The sequence below is a fragment of the Hyaena hyaena genome, unplaced genomic scaffold (assembly GCF_003009895.1).
Source record: "Hyaena hyaena isolate Hyena2069 unplaced genomic scaffold, ASM300989v1 scaffold_104, whole genome shotgun sequence".
Lineage (NCBI taxonomy): Eukaryota > Metazoa > Chordata > Mammalia > Carnivora > Hyaenidae > Hyaena > Hyaena hyaena.
Window position 1 is genome coordinate 2,818,141 of NW_024080736.1, and position 21,033 is coordinate 2,839,173.

Sequence of the window (21,033 nt, forward strand, 5' to 3'; positions counted from 1 at the left end):
TGGGCCGCACCGTGTGGCGCTGGTGTCGGTTCCTCGGTTGCTCAAAAATCTATTTGGCATCGCTCTCGACTCTTCCTGAGTGGCCTGGGAGATGGGTTCCACGGGACTTTTTGCCAATACCCGAAAAGACCTTTTTGTGCACCCTCGTTTCTCCACATACAAGTAACACGCTTGAGTAAGCGAGCATTCCTTTCCTCACTTCCTACCAAACGTGCCTGGGCTCTTGCTCCCCCGCCCAGCAGCTATCAGTAGCCATAAAAAAGGGGTGAGTCCTCCGTTGTGTGCCTCCACCCCGGTCCCCTTTCCTCCACTTTCATGTCAAAAGTCTTCGGAGGGTCGTTTCTCAGAACACTTTTCCGGCCCCCAGATCGGGCCTTTCTCATGGGCATCCTGTTGTGTCCTTGTCTGACCGTGGCCGTGGCCTGAGCTCCTTGGTGCAGTGAAATTTGAGGATTTGGGAGTTTTCAGGGGACCAATTATCACGTGCGTTCCCTGTTACAAGTTAAATAGGATTTTAGATTGTGTGTTAGATTTTAGACTGTAACTCCTTTGAGGGAGGTGCTATTATTACCTGTATTTTATGGAAGAGGGTTTATTTCTTTTAGATTATGAGTGAACGACTCTTGTCCCAAGAAGAGCAGCTGCCTTTCTTGAACCCCAGTTGTAGCAATGCTTTGTCGTCTTCCATCCTGACAGTTTGAGGGAGAATGTCACGTGGAATAGGAGCTTTGGGGCCGAACAAACCCGTCTATGAATTCCTCTGCGATGTCTTACTAACTTTGGGACTATGGGAAAGTTACATAACTCCTAGTTCCTCTTCCGTTAAAAGGAATGATATTTAGTTTATGTATTTGAAAGTGCCTGCCATTGTTTTTGACATTATATCGGTTTTCCATAAATGGTAGTCCGTTTTCCTTTTGTGATCGCAGAAAGGCCTTCCCTGACGACTCCCCCTAAAACTACCAGGCTTTATTTGCAGCTAGTTGGTAAGACCTATCAGAGTAACCCCTTCAGGCTACCCTCATTTCTCTTTTATGGCTTCGAATGGTTTTGCTCACTTATGTTAACATATTCCTGCATAGTGATACCAAATCATCATAATCACCCCTTTCTAGAAACCAAAATCCCTGTTCGTAGTATGCTGAGCGGGAGTTTTTCAGCTGCTTGTTTTTAGGAGAGAGGCATTTGAACGTCGTTTTCTATTTTGTCATATGCTTACATTTTTATTGTCCTTTTCCCAATTCCTGAATGGTGTATCAACCTTAACGTTGATTTCTTCAGTTGAAATCTTAAATTTTAACATTTTATTTTTTTTTAATGTTTTATTTATTTCTAGGAGAGAGAGAGAGAGAGACAGCGTGAGCAGGGGAGGGCCAGAGAGAGGGAGTCACAGACTCTGAAACAGGCTCCAGGCTCTGAGCTGGCAGTCAGCACAGAGCCCGACGCGGGGCTCGAACCCACGAACCGCGAGATCATGACCTAAGCGAAAGTCGGACGCTTAATCGACTAAGCCACCCAGGCGCCCCAGTTTTAACATTTTAAAGGCTGTGAATATAATCCCATCTAATAAAAATAGCTGTATCATATAAAAAAAGGTTTGTAAAAAACTATGGCTATTTTATAAATTGGTCAGTGAATTGAATTTTGGCAAATGGGCTTGCTCCAGTTGACCCATTTCTTTATGTGGATGGTGCTTTCCTAGGGAAGTAGAGAAGCTGGTCCTTCAGATGGATAATTGCTTTGGCCCAGGTAGTTGGTCATGACTGTGGCAGTGGGTTATAGTAGTAGTGTGTTTGCACCTGACAAAAGAGGAGAAACTGCAGCTAGAGGGACATCCTCTTCTGAAGTGGCACCTTCCTTTTGACTGCTTTACTTGGTTTCTGGGCTCCCCAAATTTTCTACTTCCCTGATCCTTCAAGACTTTTTCTCCCTTGCTTGTTTTTTTTTTTTTTTTTTTTTTTATTCCTGGGGCTGTCAATTCCCAGCTCAGAGGCATCTTGTTTATAGAAGCTAAATGGTTAAGTAGGATCAGTATAGTCTTAACCAGAATTAGAAGAACAGATAAGTTAAGGGTTAAAATCAGGAGTAGTTAGTACTAAGTGAATCAGCCTTGACCAGCCCATCAGAGTCAAGGTGAGGATAAGATCTGAGCTAAGAGTAAATAAAGAAAATTCCAAGAATCCAGGTGGAAGGTCACTAATCAGTAAAGTCTAAGAAAATAAGAGCAAAAAGCTTGAGAAATTTTGGGAGCCAAAGTGAACTGTTAAGAGCTAAGCTGGTTTTAACCTTCTGCCCTGATGGGTTAACTCCTGATCAGGACTGACTTGGAACAGAGAGTTCTGGGGTGGGGAAGTGGAGGTAACTTTTATCAGAGCTACTTCCTGAGCAGGCATTGTTTCTGCACTGTCCTTGCCCTCTTAGAGTTCACACTGGAGTGGGGTGTGGATGGAGGCAGAGCCCTAAACAAAAGCCACAGCACAATATGATGAGTACTCTTAACAGAAATTTCGGCGAGTGTTATGGAAAACAAAACAACAAATTGATGATGGCAGTTAGAAGGTAGGGATAGAAAGTCACGGAAACTTCCAGAGGCAGTGACATTTGAGTTGGCCTTGAAGAATAAAGAGACACTTGCATAGCAGAGAACTGGGGAGAAACACTTATTGATTTAATCAATGCGAATTGAGTACTTAACTTTGTGCCAGGTATTGTTCTAGGTAGTGGGGACAGCAGCAAACAAAGCCCCAGCCTTGGAGGAGCTTACATTCCTAGTGACGTCATAGGCACAAGAATTACAGCGTGAAAGATCTTGGTGTGTTCAGGGAAGGGCAAGTTCAGTTGGGATGTTGGTGGAAAATAAAGCTCTGGAGGTAAGAGGAGGACAGATAAAAGCCAGTTATGCCATGCTGAAAAGTTTAGATTCTCCTGCAAGCCCTTGCCTTTTAAACTTTTTAGAGCTGTGCAAACCTTTCTGCCAAAGAATCTTGCAAGGTCACTCAATATATAAAACAAAGCTGAACTTGTTGAAGCGAGGAGAGGTAGGGGTGACACAAGAGAGGATCTCCCAGTGCTGCCTTCCCTTCTCACTCTCCGGTCGCCACAACAGCTCTAAGAAGCCCACTCCAGTGGGCTTAAAGCCTAAAGCTGATTGTAATGGAGGGCACACAGATAATGGGAAAATGGAGGGATGTGATCAGATTTGCTGCCTTGGGGTAAAATTGCCAGGAGGGATAGGGTGGGATGGTCTGTTAGCAGAGAAACTAGTTGGGTGGGTTATGGAAGAGATGCTGAGGACCTGACCTAGGTGGGTAGGATATATCCAAAAAAGATTTAGGAGGTAAAACCAACAGAACTTGATGACTGAAGGGGAGCAAGAAAGGGAGGAGTGAAAAGTGATTTCAAGAGAGCACAACGAAGGTCCTTAAGGCTTTCTCTATTCACCTCTTTGCTTTTGATGGCAGGTGTCCTGGACATCTGGTTGGGTCACCCCATCTTTGGCTTCCATCTGCCTACAAGACCAGTTTGAATGTCTTAGCAAGGTAGGACTAGCCCTTTGCCATGTCCTCATGCCCTGTTTCAGGATAGATACAGGGGGCGCCTGGGTGGCTCAGTCGGTTGGGCATCCGACTTTGGCTCAGGTCATGATCTCACAGTCTGTGGGTTCGAGCCCCGCATCGGGCTCTGTGCTGGTAGCTCAGAGCCTGGAGCCTGCTTCAGATTCTGTGTCTTCCTCTCTCTCTGCCCCTCCCCCTCTCACACTCTGTCTCTCTCCATCTCTCAAAAATAAATAAAACATTAAAAAAAAAAAGATAGATACAGGAGAGGAGACTGGGAAGGAGGACAATGAGACCTTGATTGGGACAGACGGGTTTACATGACCTATGGAGCATTTAGCAATGAATTGGAAATACTGATCTGAATCTCAGGAGAGAGGTGGTGATTGGAGTTAGATATTTAGGCTCATCAGAAAGTAGGCAGTAACTGATGGGATGGGAATAGATGAGTATGTCTGGGTAGGTCATGTATAGAGAAAAGAGCTAAGGATAGAACTGCAGAGGACCAGAGGGGAGGGAGGAGAAGTCAGAGATCCCAGTGAAGATCTTTGCCTTATCTTTCCTCTGTCTTACTGGTCTGTTTTCCAGTCATACCAGGAGCTATGGGTCCAAATTCAAGAGCCATAAGGTCACCTCTGAGAGGGTCTGGGAAGTGACTGGGAGACTGTGGGACTCAGACCACAGCACCACCCAGGTCTCTCAATACACCATAAACGTCTACCTTGCATGGGGACAGAACAAATGGTAGAATCATGCCCCAGGCCTTGGGTCCAGAGATTCCCAGAGTGTCACCTGGGTTGGAGACCTGAAATCACTTCTTGAATCCTGGTATCTACTCCCACTATTGGAAGACACTACTTTTGAGTTTTACCTGCCAAACTGTGTGGACTATGAAAATATGCATCTGTGACTTCATTGTGTGTGTGGAGGAGGAACTTTTGTACACTTGATGATCTGACAAAATCGATTCTGATTCTCTTCACCCTGTACTGTTTCACGCCTCTGAGCCTTATTCTGTTATTTTTGCCTGACTCATTCATAGGCTTTTTTACATAACATCCTCCAAGAAGTCCTCACTTAATCCCTTTCCTTCATTAAAGATTTCCCCATGGTACCTTATGAATACCTTTATCTTTGCAGTTGTCATGTGGAGAAACAATCTGTTTATGCATTTACCTTCTTTACTAGAAGATGTCAGTGACTGGCACAGAGAAGCTGCTCAATGAGTGTTTCTTAGATGGTGAACACAGCATCTGCTGCTTTGCCATCCAGTACTTCTGCTGCTCTGACTGCGCGGTGCCCCAGGCCTGCGTCACCACCACAAATGGAAAATGGATGCGTCAGCTGCTTGGGGTTCCATCTCAGACAGGCTCCTGGTACGTTCCCAGGAGTGCTGCCATTGTGGTAAGTATTTTCCACCATGACCTGACTATCCGCACTCCTTCTGAAATTCCAACCTGCTGTGGGCCGTCATACCAAGGAGTGATCTTTTGCTACCCTGCTGTCGCAGAAGGACTGGGCCACCTTGCTCCAAGGGCCTTTCTCCCATGAACTCTTTGGCAGCTATTTTGTCCACCAAACAGCTGGGTCAGGAAGCTGGGAATTGTCCCTCTGGTTCGGGTTTATTAAATACTTTTAAAATACTTAAAAAAGTTAAATAGTTTAGTTCCATTAAGTCTCTGAGTGTCTGTAGATGCAACAAGGTCAGAGGTTATAGGAAAGTCCCTCTTCTGAAACCATAAAATGTGTCAGAATGAAGTTCTGAAAAGTGGTCAGTGAGCAGAATAAGTATCAAGGGAAGAAGAGAGGAAGAGAAAAAAGGCATTCCAAGTGGAATAAAGGCGTGGGCACGCTGTCTCCGTGACTGCAAGTCCTATAATTGGCTACACTGTTAGGTAGGTCCTATGAGGGTGGCAGGAGGAATGGTCTCCCGCCACTCTTGATTCTTGAGCATTAACTTGGTACTCTCTTTCACAAGGTCTTGAATTGCCCCTAGTGATGTATCAAATCCCATTTGCCTTATTGGGTGACCATCAGTAGTATCTCCTTTAAACCAAATTCTTCAGGAAAACTAATTAATCAGGTCCTACCAATTAGCCTTTTTTCTGAGTCCCCATAGCACTTGCTCTTCAGTTTGAAAACTTTCTATGCGAGTAATAACAGACCAGAGGTAATAATAGAGAAATAACAGCTACAAACAAGAAGTCATAGATAGTAGTTAAGTGCCTGGATTTTGGATTCCAGAGCCAGATCAAAACCAGGTTTGAATCCTAGCATGATCACAGTGAAAGTAGGGGAAGTAACTGAATCTCTCTGCCTTGATTTCTAAAATAGAGGTAAAATGAATATTTACCTCATATGCATTATAAAGGTTAAAAGAAGTAATACATGTGGTAAGTACTTAACAAGTGTCAGCTAATCTCTGCTTAATGAATTGGAAATCTTTATCCTTACCATGACTTACATATCCTATTTCCCCCCCAACACCTTGAGGATATTTTATCATAGCAATTAACTCATTATTGATATTGTTTATCATTCTCTCTCACTACACTTAAAGATCATTCACTTGTTTAAGCACATATATTAATTAGGTTATGACAATGATTAAGAGTAACACAATATATACCCCAAATTATTGAAAACAGGTACTCAAATACATGTACATGCACATTCACAGCAGCATTACTTACAATAACTAAGAGATGAAGACAACCTAAATGTCTATCAATAGACAAATGGGTAAGCAAATTATGGCATATACATACAATGGAATATTATTCAGCCAGAAATAGAAATGAAGTACTGGTACATACCACAGCATGCACAAACCTTGAAAACATTATGCTAAATGAAAAAAGCCAGGCACAAAAGTCACATGTTATATTATTCCATTTATATGAATAATCAGAATAGGTAAATCCATAGAAACAATGCAGATTGGTGGGTACTAGGGGATAGGAGAAGAGGAGAATAAGCAACTGCTTAATGGGTATGGAATTTTTTTTTTTTTGGAGTGATCAAAATGTTTTAGAACTAGGTAGAGGTGTTGGTTGTACACCACTGTGAACATACTAAATGCCAATGAACTGTTTGCTTTCAAAGGGTTAATTTTACATTATGTGAATCTCACCTCAATAGCAAAACAAAACAAAAACAAACAAAAAAAAAAGAAAATGAGAAAAGAGAAAGAGTTTCCACCTTCAAAGAATTTGTATTTTGGTGAAGGAGCCAGTTCAGACAGTAAACTAGTTCACACATAAGCAAGCAATTACATATTGTGATAATTGCTTGGTAGGAAATAAAGTAAGGGGAGAGAGTGGAAAAGGTAACAAAGGACTGGAAGTAGAGAGGCTCTGGGGTTGGAAGGGGCTTAGCAGTTTGAAAAATTGCCCGGAGAACTTCTGGACTGACTCTTAGAAAGCCAAAGGCAGTAATTTAAAACGAGCCCAAGGAGGTAAGCAGGAGCAAGGCTTGCAGAACCTTACATGTCATGAGAAGGGAGTATGATATTTAACCTAAGAGCAATGGGGAGCTAGGGAGGGTTCAAGAGGACCTGAATTCAAGAGGACCTGAATTACACTGAACTGTTTCGTCTTTTTTTAAATTACAAAATTTTTATTGTTTAAGACTTTATTTTAGTTATTTATTTGAGAGAGAGAGAGAGAGACAGCAAGGAGGGGCAGAGAGAGGGGGGAAGAGAGAGAATCCCAAACAGGCTCTGCTGTCAGTGCAGAGCCTGACACAGGGCTCCATCCCACGAAACGTGAGATGATGACCCGAGCCGAAATCAAGAGTTGGACGCTTAACCAACTGAGCCACCCAGGTGCCCCAAAATTTTATTTGATTTTTTTACTTAAAGAATTTTTAGGGAGAGAGGGGCACCTAGGTGGGTTAGTCAAGTGTCCGACTTCAGCTCAGGTCATGATCTCACAGTTGGTGAGTTTGAGACCTGCATTGGGATCTCTGCTGTCAGCGCAGAGCCGGTTTCTGATCCTCTGACCCCTCCTCTCTCTTGCCCCTACCCGACTCATGCTCTCCTCACTCTCAAAAATAAATAAAACCATTAAAAACAATTTTTAGGGAGAGTGTGGGGGAGGAGGGAGGGGGTGGAGAGAGAGAGAAAATGAATCCCAAGCTGGCTCTATGCTCACAGAGGATGCCATGACCCTGGGATCATGACCCGAGCCAAAATCAGGAGTTGGGTGCTTGGCCCACTGAGCTACCCAGATGCCCCACCTCCCGATTTTATTTTTTAAGTTATCTTTACACCCAAGACAAGGCTCGAAATCACTACCCAAGATCAAGTCGCATGTTCTACCGACTAAGCCAGCCAGCTGGCCCTTATCTCTCTCTTTTTTTTTTAATATTTTTTATTTCTAGGAGAGAGAGAGAGACAGCATGAGCAGGGGAGGGTCAGAGAGAGAGGGAGATACAGACTCCGAAATAGGCTCCAGGCTCTGAGCTGGCAGTCAGCACAGACCCCGACGCGGGGCTCGAACCCACGNGAAATAGGCTCCAGGCTCTGAGCTGGCAGTCAGCACAGACCCCGACGCGGGGCTCGAACCCACGAACCGCAAGATCATGACCTAAGCGAAAGTCGGACGCTTAACCGACTAAGCCACCCAGGCGCCCCCCTTATTTCTTTTTTAAATGCACTTATTAGCTTGTCTGTTTTCTTTTTTTCATAAAAATTTTTAATGTTTTTTATTGATTTCTGAGAGAGAGAGAGAGAGAGAGAGACAGTATGAGCAGGGGAAGGTCAGAGAGAGAGGGAGATACAGAATCTGAAGCAGGCTCCAGGCTCTGAGCTAGCTGTCAGCACAGAGCCCAACGCGGGGCTCGAACCCGCTGAACCGTGAGATCATGACCTGACCCGAAGTTGGACGCTCAACCGACTGAGCCAACCAGGCGCTCCGTTAGCTTGTCTCTTTTCTAGTGTAAAGGTTCTCTACAAGGCAGCTTGTATCAGAATCATCTGGGAGGCTTATCCTATTATGTTTCTGTAAATTTACATTCCAGTATAATTAACATACAGTGTTCTATTAGTTTCAGGTGTATAATACTGGGAGGCTTATTTTTTTTTAATTTATTTATTTTGAGAGAGAGAGAGCATGCAAGTGCGCAAGGGAAAGGGGCAGAGAGAGAGGGAGAGAGAGAGAATCCCAAGCAGGCTCCATGCCCTTAGTGCAGAGCCCAATGCACGGCTCGAACTCATGACCCAAGATATAATGACCTGAGCCGAAGTCTGTTGCTTAACCGACTGAGCCACCCAGTCATCTCTGGGAGGCTTATTCTTAAAATATAATACTGGAAGCCATTGAATTGTGTCCGTGTGTTGTTTAGGGGGAGGAGCTAGAAGAGATAGTTTGGAAAAGCTCCCCAGGGGATTTGCCCCTACTACTCCCTCAAACTCCATGAACAAGCTTAAAAGCCTTGAAATGGGTACTAATTACATTATCATGAATTTTGTACCCACTTTACAGGGGTGGGGAGGGGCCCGACTCAATGACTGTAACAATTCCAGTGGTCTGTTCTGAGGATGGCAGTTAACCCACGTTAGGCAGAAAGAGGAGTGTGATCTCTGAGAAGACCAAGAGGCAGGAAAGCAACAGCAGAGCAGCGTTTGTCACTGGAGCAAAGATACGAGCAAGTCCAGGTGAGCAGAACTGATTTCTAAAAAGAGTGGAGGACTGTACTATAAACAGGATCTGGGGTGCTCTGGTGCAAGACTTGGTTGGGGATGAAAACAAAGCAGAGAATTTAAATAGTGAAAATCTATCTTGGCTACTCAAAATTGTTGTCTGAGTAGCAACAACATTGCTTTTGGAGCTTGTGAGAAATGCAGAAGCCTAAGTCCTGTCCCAGACCCCAAGCCTACTGAATCATAATCTGCATTTTTAACAAGAGCCCCAGATGTTTCTTTTGCTCATTAAAGCTTAAGAAGCACTAGTCTGTATCATGAGGAGAAAATCCCAGATGACCAGAAGGTAGGCTCTCTGACACGGCTGAAGCACTTTAACACTTTATGGTATAGGACAGTGGCTTCTGAAAAGGCATTGAGTTATTTTTCAATTAAGTACTATTAATCCCGGAGAAAAACCTTATTTAACTACAAGGAGAAGGGGGTTTCTCATAATGCAAAATTCCTCCCCCTAGAAACATTTCCTATGGAGTAAAGTACTAAGCTTCCTTAAAGTGAGGCAGAGCCACGTTAAAAATATGCAAAAAGAACTCGGGCGCTTGGCCAAGCCAACCCTTCACACAGCTGGATCGGGTCTGGGGCAGCTGATATCCCTTGGCAGCTCTGAGCCAGCAGGATGGGCTTTTTTTTTTTTTTCAATTTTTAAAAATGCTTTATTTCTGAGAGAGAGACAGAGAGCCAGCGAGCCAGCATGAGCAGAGAAAGCCAGAGAGAGAGGGAGATATAGAAACTTAAGCAGCCTCCAGGCTCTGAGCTAGCTGTCAGCACAGAGACCGACCCGGGGCCTCGAACCCACAAACCGTGAGATCACGCCCTGAGCCGAAGTCGGATGCTTAACGAACTGAGCCACCCAGAAGCCCCCAAGATGGGCTTTTAAACAAAGTCAAGTTGGAGGCTCTTCTGCCACAGAGAACAGCTCTATGTTGTCTTTAATGCTGAAAATGTAGAAAGACTCGAGAAAACTATTTTCAGAGAGTGTAGCTAGGTACCTCGGGGAGTCAGCTACACCTGGCAGTGCCCAGCAACTACCTATTCGCGGTTGAAACCCTAAGTGACCCTCGACCTCTGACCCCGCGCCTTGCACACTGCTTCCTGCGCAGCTTTCCGCCCCCGCCTCTCCGGCGGTCTTCGGGGTGTGGGCGTGGCTCTGGGGCTGACGGTTAGGGGCGGTGCCCGTCAGGGGCGGGTCTCGCGAGGGGCGGGATTTGAGGAGGCATCCTGGCATTGGACTGCGGTGTATAGGCGGGGCCTAGCGCTGGGTTGGTTTGGGCGGGGAAGGGAGTTAGTTGCCGCCTCTGGGTAACTGGACTCTGCCGGCCAAACCTCCGGAGGCCGCGGGCTGCAGGCGGGCCTGCAGCAGATCCCGGATCCGGAATTCCCCGGGCAGGACCGGAATCGGGATCGGCCCTGCCCCAAACTGGGTCTGTGGGGAACTCGAGAACTTGGACTAGGAAATCCCGGAACCCGGATCAACAAACCCCAGAACCCGGAATTTAGGTCGAAAGTCCCGGAGCACGGATCGCGGAGCGGACTCGACACGGAGCCCGGAGCCCGGATCGCGACACCGCCGGACGGGACGGAGAGATGTCGGGCCGTGTCGCGGGCGGGTTCCCGCTGCCTCCGCTGAGTCCTGGCGGCGGCGCCGTTGCCGCGGCTCTGGGAGCGCCGCCTCCGCCAGCGGGATCCGGCATGCTGCCGGGACCGGCGCTCAGAGGGCCAGGGCCGGCTGGAGGCGTGGGGGGCCCTGGGGCCGCCGCCTTCCGCCCCATGGGCCCCGCGGGCCCCGCGGCGCAGTACCAGGTGAGGAGCGCTGATGCGCGGGCGCCGCCGAGAGCGCGCCCGGGGCATGGAACGACGGGGCTTGGATTGAGGGCCTCGGGGCAGCCGACTGGACAGAGGGCACTGGGGCCCGGCGCGCGGAGTGCACGGGACGGGGTGGAAGGCAAGGCCGGGTGGTGGGGCAGTTGGGGGAGAGGGTAAAAACGACTCTGGGGTGGAGGGTTTGGAGCGGTTGAAAGGGCCTGGAGGCTTTTTTGGAACTGGGATTCTGAGTAACAGAGATGGAGGAGTTGGAGCTAGTGAGTTGTGGGCGACTGGGTTGAGAATTCTAGTGTAGATCGTAGGGTAGGGGATTCTGGGAAGTGCTGAGAAAGTTTTTCAAAAGGGCCCTCACTGAGAAACCAGGGTTACCCTGCATTGGCCCTGGTCCCACTCCTAAGTCTGTCCTGTTTTGTTTTGTTTTTTCTAGTTGGGAACTGGCAGAGTTCTAGCGTGTCTGTGATGGTTCCCAGCTGCTGATGAGGAGGAAGAAGGGCCTGGCTTCCCAGACATGGGAAGTAGAAGATAGAGCAAGGGGATTCCAGTCTGTGCCAGGCAGGGTCTACTCCCGGTCAGGCCCAGCAACCCTTGCACGGGATAGTTCTGGGTTCGACCAGAGACGGTGGTGGCCAGGCCTGAGGAAGGCGAAAAGCCCTGCCTATTCTGGGCAGACTCTCTTTTTGGCTATCTGCCTGGTGTCATAGTGTCCAGGAGTTGATTAGTCTGCAGGAGCAGAGAGGCTCCACTGAGCCCTACTGGTCTGGGGCTGGAGGAGCCTGTGAGAGTTGTTCAGAGTTTTGTCCTGACTCCTTTGGAGTTTGGCTTCAAAGAGAGAGCTTCTCAGTTTGCAGCTTCAAAGGCCATTGAGAGGCAGAGACTCCATCCTTAGGGTCAGTGTATGAGGAACTCATACAGTATGAGGACCCTGCTGGTGCGGCACATCAGCCCCCCCCCCCCCCCGCCCCAGTCCATTGTTTCTTGTTACCCCAGAATGCTTAGGAGTTGTGCCTATCCTTTCCCTACTCCCTCTCCACTTTAATTTAGCCTTTATGTTCTAACAATGCCATATTCTACCCAACCTGTGTACCCTAGCATTTGGCACTGGCTTCTTTGCTAATCTCCCTAGGAAGCTGGGGCTTAACTCTGTTCCTTTCTCATATCTCTAGGTAGAGGCTCAAAAAATGGATCTTCATAGAGTAGGATGTGCATTCGTCCCTACCCATGAGTCTTGGGTCCTCACTTTCTAAAGAGATGCTTAACCGAGGATAGTGACTTTTCCCTTTAACTCCTCATTCTCACTCCTCCCTGTAAAGAAAAAGGGTCTGCGTATTGACAGAGATAGATCTGGTCCCAAGCACTCTCATTTTGCTTTCCCACATGGGGATTCATGGCTCCAAGGTGTTGCTGCCCTCGGGCCAGCTAGCTGAGGGCTGGGCTTGGAGCCTCCTTGTGGGCCTTTGGCCTGAGAAGGGTCTGAGGAACAGATAGGAGCTTCTCCAGTTTCCTCTGCTGGAAACCCATGGGCACTGTGGCCTGGGGAAAGTCCCTGAGGATGAATTCCACAACCATACGTAGGGAGTGGACTGGGGCCAGTGGCAAGTTCTGGCTGGCTGGCTGGGTAGTCCCAGGCTGCTAAGGTTGGGGGCCGAGGGGAAGGCACTGAGCCTCTGCTTTCCCCAGGCTTTCTAGTCCACCAGCTTTTTATCACCTCCTCCTCTTCCAGAGAGGGGCATTGGAGGCAGAAAGGGAGAGGGAGGACCCAGCTTACTCTGGCTGAGTTTAAGGAAGCTCTTGCTTGGCCTCTTTCCAAGTCCAGTTGTGTGACTCCAGGAGATGGGACTTGAGATCTGAGGCGCAAGAGGGTTCCTTATTGGAGCACATGGGGTGAACTAGAAGAGCAAGGGTTTCAGGGCCCAAGTTGGGCAAGTAGGGGAGCCTATTGAAAGAAGGAAAGTGATGACCCACCTCCCTCCACACAGTGGAAGGAGTTCTAGCTGTGGATCATACTCAATGGAGAAGCTTAAGGAAAAACAAAACCCAAAGAAACAGATTGTTGGATTTACTCCTGAGTTCAAAATATTTTCTACTTAGAGAGGGGGTATGTTCTTCTCTTAGGCCCAGCCACCAGGAGCCCCAGGGCCACAGGCTTTGAGGCAGGGCGGTGTGTACTCTCTGGAGATGGCAGCATCAGGCCCAGCCATGCGCTGCTCCTTTCCTGGGTGGTGGAAGTAGAGTCACACTTAAGATGTGAGCTGGTGCTGGGCTAGGGAGAGGCTGTTGTCGCACACTTCCGAGGTTCAGGGCACTGAGCCAGGCCTACCTTGCTCAACTGCAGGTGGGGCACTAACAGAACCTGAGAGGCCTGACCTGGGAATTTTTTTTTTAACGCTTGGGTTTTTTATTTTGAAGAGGAGCTACCTTCAAAGAGCAGGTGTGGAGCTTGGCAAGACCAAGCTGGGACTTGAGCTGTAAGCTACCTTCCCCTGGGCCTCTTCTCCCTCTTGGGAGAAGCCTGGGGCCCTGCTCCTGGAAGTCTGGAGCAGATGTCTGGGAGGGGCCTGTTCCAGGCCCTGCTGCTGCAGCCTGGACTGGGGACTTCCTGCTACAAGAGCACCTGCCTAGGAGGGATGGGCGGTGCCGAGGAGGTTTTGTGAAAGTCCTAGTGAGTGGCTTCATGGGGACCTCAGGGCCCTGGCTCACTCTCTGCAGGTCCCACTCCTCCAGTTGTTCCGCCCTCCAGCTTAGGCTCGGGGTGGGGAAAATCTGTGTAGCGTGGCCGGAGACTGGGTTTACAGCTGTGGCCATGCTGAGTTTGTTTTCTGTAATCTCTGGCCATGGCTCATTAAGGGCGAGAAACAGGCTGTCCTTTGCCTTTCAGCAGCTCGGAAGAATCTCTTCGTGGTAGGCCTCCTGAAGCCCCAGAGTCCCCCACGTTCAATTTCATTCCCCCAGATGGCTTTTCCCACCTACTCATCCTTTGTCCTTCCCTACATCTCTGGGTCATTTTTCTCCATCTCTGCCTCTGGTCAAGAGTCTGACCCTCTGTGTTGAGAACATGAGTTTGGCACTAGATGAAAAAGTGTGTGTGAGGGCCGGGGCGGGAATCTCATCTCCATGATACTGGGCTGGGGGTGGGAGGTTCTCTGGTTTGGTGCAAGTCCCCACCCAGCCTGGCTTGGTGGGGTAGTTGTGCTGGTTGCATAATCTGGGCCCTGGGGCCAGCCCTGTGAAGCTGCCAGGGACAGTGTGTGCAAGGCAGAGCTGCCAAACAGGCCTTGCAGGCAGCAGCTATGGAGTGGGGGCAGGGGGCTGGGGTTACTCCCAGAATTGTTGGGGAGCTGGACCTTGGTGGGGAATCCTTCTGCAGACTTCTTCGAAGCCGTTTCTGTCACCTGGCTTCCTGGTGACCCTGTGACTGATCTTGCATCCCAGGATAATCTTCCCTCCGTGCTCCAGTTTGGGATTGTGAGGGCTGAGTTAGGTACCCGCCAGCCCCAGCCGCCGGGTGGTGCATGGACCACAAACAGAGCCTGGGTGCCAGCTGCTCTCTGATAGGCCACACAGGAGCCACAGCTTTGCTCTTAGGGTCTCCTGGCCTGGGGCTAGGGAGCAGGGCAGTAGGGAGGTGGAGAGAAGGGGCTGGTTCTGGGTTGTGAAGAGTGGCCATATGGTGACCAGATGGTCTCTGTACTGTACTCGAGGCCACCCGTACTGGTTGGGACGTGCTCCAGCCCATCCTGTTGTGGCTTGCTCACCTAGGGTGCCCCTGCCTGATGGGCTTGTCTTCTTCCCTTCAGTCACATCACTAGTCCGCTGCCAGGAGGTGGATGTTGGGGCCTTGCCTGCTCATATCACACCGCACCCTTCCACCTGGCTGTGACACTGTCCCCAGGCCATGCTTCTGTCTCCAGCTGGGGAAGGAAGTAGATAGGAGTGCTTGGTGGGATCACGTGAGGGTGTCTGGAGTGCCTCACAGAAGAGGAGAGCCAGCTGGGCATTGTGCGCTGGGGCTGGAAGGTGGCAATGGGCTGCGAAACACTCCCACAGGCCATTCCCTTTCGGGCAGGACTCTTCTGCCCACCCCAGACTCTGGCAGGCCTCATTTGCTGGCGCTGACGCCAGGGTGGCTGAAGGGGGCGGGGCAGGTGTGGTTTACATTTCTGCTCTTGGGCATCTGCTCCCCTTTGTTCCCTGTCCTCCAAGCAGGGCTCAGGGCCAGACCCCGCCCAGGAGAGGGATGGAGGGAATGGGCTATGGGTCCTATGGGGCTCTACCACTGACCTATGCACCCCCATTGGCTTGGTTCTTCCAGCGGCCTGGTATGTCACCAGGGAGTCGGATGCCCATGGCTGGCTTACAGGTGGGACCCCCTGCCGGCTCCCCATTTGGCACATCTGCTCCACTTCGACCTGGCATGCCACCCACCATGATGGACCCATTCCGAAAACGCATGCTGGTGCCCCAGGCCCAGCCCCAAATGCCAGCCCAGCGCCGGGGGTAAGACCATCTTGTTTCTCCCACTCTGCCCAGTAACGGAGCAGTTCCTTCTGTCCTAAGTTGCTCTAATGACGGAGGGAGACTCCGTCTGGGGGAGGGTCCTAGGGACTGGAGGGGGAGTGGAGGTGGGGTGTGTTTGGACCATTGACCCCTTAAATGGGTTTCTGTCCTCCCTAGGTTAAAGAGGAGGAAGATGGCAGATAAGGTTCTACCTCAGCGAGTGAGTATGTTGGGTGGGGGCCTAGGAGGCCTTACCCAGTGGATGGCGGGCTGTGGGTACAGTCAGTTTCCCCCAACTCTGGGATGGTAGAGCAAGGAGCTAGAACTACAGCTGAAACAAACTAATGAATTCTACCCTTCCCATAGATTCGGGAGCTTGTCCCAGAGTCTCAGGCGTACATGGATCTTTTGGCTTTTGAGCGGAAGCTGGACCAGACCATTGCCCGAAAGCGGATGGAGATCCAAGAGGCCATCAAAAAGCCTCTGACGGTGTGTGCAGCCTTGGCCAGTCTTTTTCCAGACTTCTCTGCCTCCCCATGACATTGTGTTTCAGGCATGGGTCTGCCAAGTGTGGGTCTGCGATTTCTCACACTGCAGGATGCAGCCCATTAGTGGAGCATGAACTCAATTTAATGTGGTGGGGCCAGCATGTTTTTTTTTTTTTTTTTTTTACTTTTTTAATGTTTTTATTTATTTTTGAGAGAAGCAAGGGACAGAAAGTGAGTGGGGGAGGGGGGGGAGAGAGAGAGAGAGACAGACAGACAGACAGACAGACAGACACAGAATCCGAAGCAGGCTCCAGGCTCCCAGCTACCAGCACAGAGCCTGACACCGGGCTCAAACTTGTGAACTGTGAGATCATGACCCGAGCTGAAGTCAGACACCTTAACCAGCTGAGCCATCCAGGTGCCCTGGGACCAGCCTGAAATAGTAGAAATTATAATACTTCACAATAGTGTAGTACTTACCATAGTAGTAAAAATATTGTTTAATGATATTTTGTTTCAGATATTTATATATGTACATGCGTCCTGAGTCATTTAAGATGTAAACCTTATGGATCACGGTTACAAGTTTGCAGGGCAAGACTAGAGAATAGATAAGTTCCTATCTCCACGCACACACTTCCCTGGTTTAAAAGTAATAATCTAGGGGCACCTGGGTGGCTCAGTCGGTTAAGCGTCCGACTTTGGCTCAGGTCATGACCTCACAGTTTGTGGGTTCAAGCCTTGCGTTGGGCTCTGTGCTGACAGCTCAGAGCCTGGAGCCAGTTTCAGATTCTGTATCTCCCTCTCTCTCTGACCCTCCCCTGATCATGATGTCCCTCTCTCAGAAATAAATTTAAAAAAAAAAAAAAAAATCTAGGATCCCGAGTGGTAAAAGCTTTCCAGAGGCCAGGGCCATGGGGCCATGATGGGTGTTTGAGTTTTGTGTAAAACGTGTGCTGGAAGCTGCCAATTTGCCCAAGAGCATGCTGTGTGTCCCTGTCACACCAGCAGTTGCACGGTATTGGAGTTGTCAGTAGTGCCTCTGGCTCCTCCATAATTGTGAGTTCCTTGAAGTCTGGGACTAGGATTTCCTCCTCCTGATGTCTGATCCCTAACAAGGTGCCTGGCCCCTAGGCAGCATTCAGTATTGATGTTGGATGGGTCCAGACAGAAAGATTGGGTAGCATTGTTTTCCAGCGTGTTGGCCCACCTCTAGCTGGTGTCTTTCTCTCTTTAGCAAAAACGAAAGCTGCGGATCTATATTTCCAATACCTTCAGTCCCAGCAAGGCAGAAGGTGATAATGCAGGAAATGCAGGGACGCCCGGGGGAACCCCAGCAGGGGACAAGGTGGCCTCCTGGGAACTCCGAGTGGAGGGAAAACTGCTGGATGATGTGAGTTGGGAGACTTAGTGTCTGGAGGGGAGGTGGCCTGCGTGGGCTTAAAACTGGGGCCAGACACTGGGCACTTCCGGAGAAGTCCTGCTTGAGGGAGAGGGCACTGCTGGGTCACAGCTCCAAGCCAGAGCTTGAAGATTTGTATGCTTGTTACAACTATCCTGCAGTTGGCAGTGAAGTGTCTTGAAGAAGGGTACCCCTTTCTAATTCAGTCCTCGTTGGCTGCCAGCGAAGCTGCAACCAGAGCCCTTTCCCTGTGTCCAGTGTCTCATTTTGCCCAGTCGCCTTGCTTGCTTCAGGACCCGAGAATCCCACCACCCTGAGATGCAGGGTTGAAATAGTACTCTTCTGGGGGCTTAGCCTAGGTTAGGTTTGAGAGGTCAGCAACACTCCCAACTCTCACCCATTACCATTCCCCAGCCTAGCAAACAGAAGAGGAAGTTTTCTTCATTCTTTAAGAGCCTCGTCATTGAGCTGGATAAGGAACTGTACGGGCCCGACAACCACCTGGTGGAGGTGAGAGTGGCCCTGGGGCCTGGGGAGCACGGGCTGACATGCTGGGTGGGCCGGGAAGTGGCGCTGGTCCCGTGGAGGGCGAGGCGTGTGTGCTCCGGCTCCGCTCCCTTGGTGACGAGGTGTGCTCCCCTTGTCCCTGCCAGTGGCACCGGATGCCCACCACCCAGGAGACTGATGGCTTCCAGGTGAAACGGCCTGGAGACCTCAACGTCAAGTGCACCCTCCTGCTCATGCTGGATCATCAGGTGACAAACGTCTGGGGCCCCAGGGAGTCATCTGCGGGAGGAGGGCCAGTTCTGCAGTAAACTCTTCCTGTCTTGCCTGATCCTTTCACTTTGGTTTCTCACAAGACCGTGCTCCCCTGACTCCCTCTGTCCATCTTCAGCCTCCCCAGTACAAGTTGGACCCCCGACTGGCAAGGCTGCTGGGGGTGCACACACAGACCAGGGCGGCCATCATGCAGGCCCTGTGGCTTTATATCAAACACAACCAGCTGCAGGACGGGCACGAGCGGGAGTACATCAATTGCAACCGTTACTTCCGCCAGGTGAGCTGGTGGCCGTCCTCCCCTAGTCTCCTGGTCCTTGCCCTGCCCACTGCTCCACCTCCCTGCGGCGCCAGTTCTTGGCCACATCCTCCACACTGAGCCTGGGGTAGCCCATCGCCCTCTGTGCCCTCAAAGGCATCACCAGGCCTTTGGTACTCTCTAGATCTTCAGTTGTGGCCGACTTCGTTTCTCTGAGATTCCCATGAAGCTGGCTGGGTTGCTGCAGCATCCAGATCCCATTGTCATCAACCATGTCATTAGGTAAATGGAAGGGGGGGAATGGGAAGGCTCTTTTTTTTTTTTTTTTTTAAATGTTTTCTTTATTTTTGAGAGAGGTAGAGACAGCATGAGCAGGGGAGGGTCAGAGAGAGAGGGAGACACAGACTCTGAAGACAGGCGTCAGGCTGTGAGCTAGTTGTCAGCACAGAGCCTGATGTGGGGTTTGAACCCACGAACTGTGAGATCACGACCTGAGCTGAAGTCGGACACTTACCCGACTGAGCCACCCAGGTGCCCCCGGGAAGGCTCTTTTAGGAGCCACTTACCTTAGGGAGCCTAGGTGGCTCAGTCGGGTAAGCATCCACCTTCAGCTCAGGTCATGATCTAACGAGTTTACAGACAACACAGAACCTGCTTTGGATCCTTTGTCTCCCTCTCTCTCAAAAAAATAAAACATTAAAAAAAAAACTGTTTACTTTTGGCTTGATGTGAAACCAAAGAGAAGCAGCAGGTTTGGCTTCTTGCTCCCTGAGCACGTGCAGGTTTGGCCCTGGTGGGCGGGATGAACACAGCTGTGCTGACCCTGCCCCTCCTGTGTCCTGCCTACAGTGTAGATCCTAATGACCAGAAGAAAACGGCGTGTTATGACATTGACGTCGAGGTAGACGACCCACTCAAGGCCCAGATGAGCAATTTTCTGGCCTCTACCACCAATCAACAGGAGATTGCTTCCCTTGATGTCAAGGTATGCCCTCTTGGGACCCCAGCCTCCCCAGCCTACTCAGGGACCCAAGGTGGGGGTGGGTGGGCTGAGTTGGGATGGGATCTTGATCAGTCCTTTGGGGTTAGGCCTGGAGACAGGACTCCCTAAGAGTGGGTGCCAGTCTGACACACGCAGTCCTTTCTCCAGATCCATGAGACCATTGAGTCCATCAACCAGCTGAAGACCCAGAGGGATTTCATGCTCAGCTTTAGCACTGACCCTCAGGACTTCATCCAGGAATGGCTCCGATCCCAGCGCCGAGACCTGAAGGTGTGGTCCTCCTCCTGAGGTTGATCCCTTGCTAAGGCCTGCGGCGGGGGGGCTTTTACCCCTGTCACTGCTTCCGCTTGCAGGGGTGAGAATGGCACTCCGTACAGCTAGCTCTCCTCCTGGCTCTCTGCAGATCATCACTGATGTGATTGGAAATCCCGAGGAAGAGAGACGAGCTGCTTTCTACCACCAGCCCTGGGCCCAGGAAGCAGTGGGGAGGCACATCTTTGCCAAGGTGAGACTCTGCCCTGTGCGCCCTCTTGAGGCTGCGAGTGGCAGAGGCCTGAGCCATCGGTCTCTCCTTTCTCAGGTGCAGCAGCGAAGGCAAGAACTGGAACAGGTGCTGGGAATCCGCCTGACCTAACTGCTCAGGGACCGCCCCCTCCTCCGCCTGGAAGGGGACCACCCTCTGGGACCACAGACACATAGGCTAAGGATGGGGTGAAGGGTGTCTCCTGTCACCCTGTGTTCCCTGGCTGTAGTTTCATAAATGTAGTGATAGGATTCCTTGTTGCTTGGTCCCCAAAGCCTTATACTTACTTTACACTTTGGCTTTAAGTGGGTTCACAACAGATGCCGCCTCTGCTCCCTACAGGCAGGCAGGCCGGCCCAAGTAGGTCCGCTGGAGGCTGTACTTTGACATTGCAATGGAGACTTCAGAACCAGGCCCGCTGGCTTTGCTTGTTTACAGACCCCCCCCTCGGAGCCAGCGTCAGAGCTGGCTCCGAGGAGCCGGGTGAGGAAGAGGGGCCGCAGCTCACTCTTCCTGGCCTTTCTAAACCAAAGTTCTTTGCCATTCCTGCCAGCACAGTTTTGCTGCTGGTTTTTTCCTTTCCTTTGGGTATTTGCACTATTTGGGAAGCAGGTTTTTCTATGCGGGAGCCACTTGTTTTGTACAGGGGTAAGTTGGGGTTTTCAGGGAGCCCTGTTTGGTGCCTCCTTCCTTACTTTCTTTCCTCAATCTATGCAAGCGGCCCTGGCCGCCATCATCTCCTGGGATGCCAGAGGGCGGCCACCCCAGCTCTTGGGCCCAGGGCGGTAGAGCCTCCTTGGAGGGGAGCCCGGCTCTCTGGCGCGGCCGGAGCTGCGGGTGTGCGCGCGGGTGGCGGGCAGGAGGACGTGCAGGGGGAGGCGGGGAGGACTGCTGCCCTCTGGAGCTCAGTAAGGAGGGTGGACCCCAGGGCTTGGCAAGTGCCACTTCTGGCAGGTTTGGAAATTTCCAAATAAATCCTTGTTTATTGGTGATACCTAGACTTGGTCA

The 21,033-nt window shown here is 50.2% G+C and overlaps 1 protein-coding gene and 1 long non-coding RNA gene across 2 annotated transcripts; both read left to right on the forward strand.

The window, feature by feature from the left end:
• Positions 1-13: 13 nt before the first annotated feature.
• On the forward strand, positions 14-5,212 carry LOC120234227. The gene is made up of 2 exons (XR_005529027.1): positions 14-175; positions 4,695-5,212. It is a non-coding gene; the product is annotated as an uncharacterized LOC120234227 (long non-coding RNA).
• Positions 5,213-10,537: 5,325 nt separating this feature from the next.
• SMARCD2 (SWI/SNF related, matrix associated, actin dependent regulator of chromatin, subfamily d, member 2) lies at positions 10,538-21,017 on the forward strand. The gene is made up of 13 exons (XM_039235915.1): positions 10,538-11,058; positions 15,389-15,573; positions 15,751-15,793; positions 15,940-16,062; positions 17,299-17,454; positions 17,878-17,973; positions 18,117-18,218; positions 18,359-18,520; positions 18,684-18,781; positions 19,349-19,484; positions 19,650-19,772; positions 19,906-20,007; positions 20,083-21,017. Exons 1-13 carry the CDS (start codon positions 10,843-10,845, stop codon positions 20,134-20,136), a joined length of 1,596 nt encoding a protein of 531 aa, XP_039091846.1. The 5' UTR covers positions 10,538-10,842; the 3' UTR covers positions 20,137-21,017.
• The last annotated feature ends 16 nt before the right edge of the window (positions 21,018-21,033 follow it).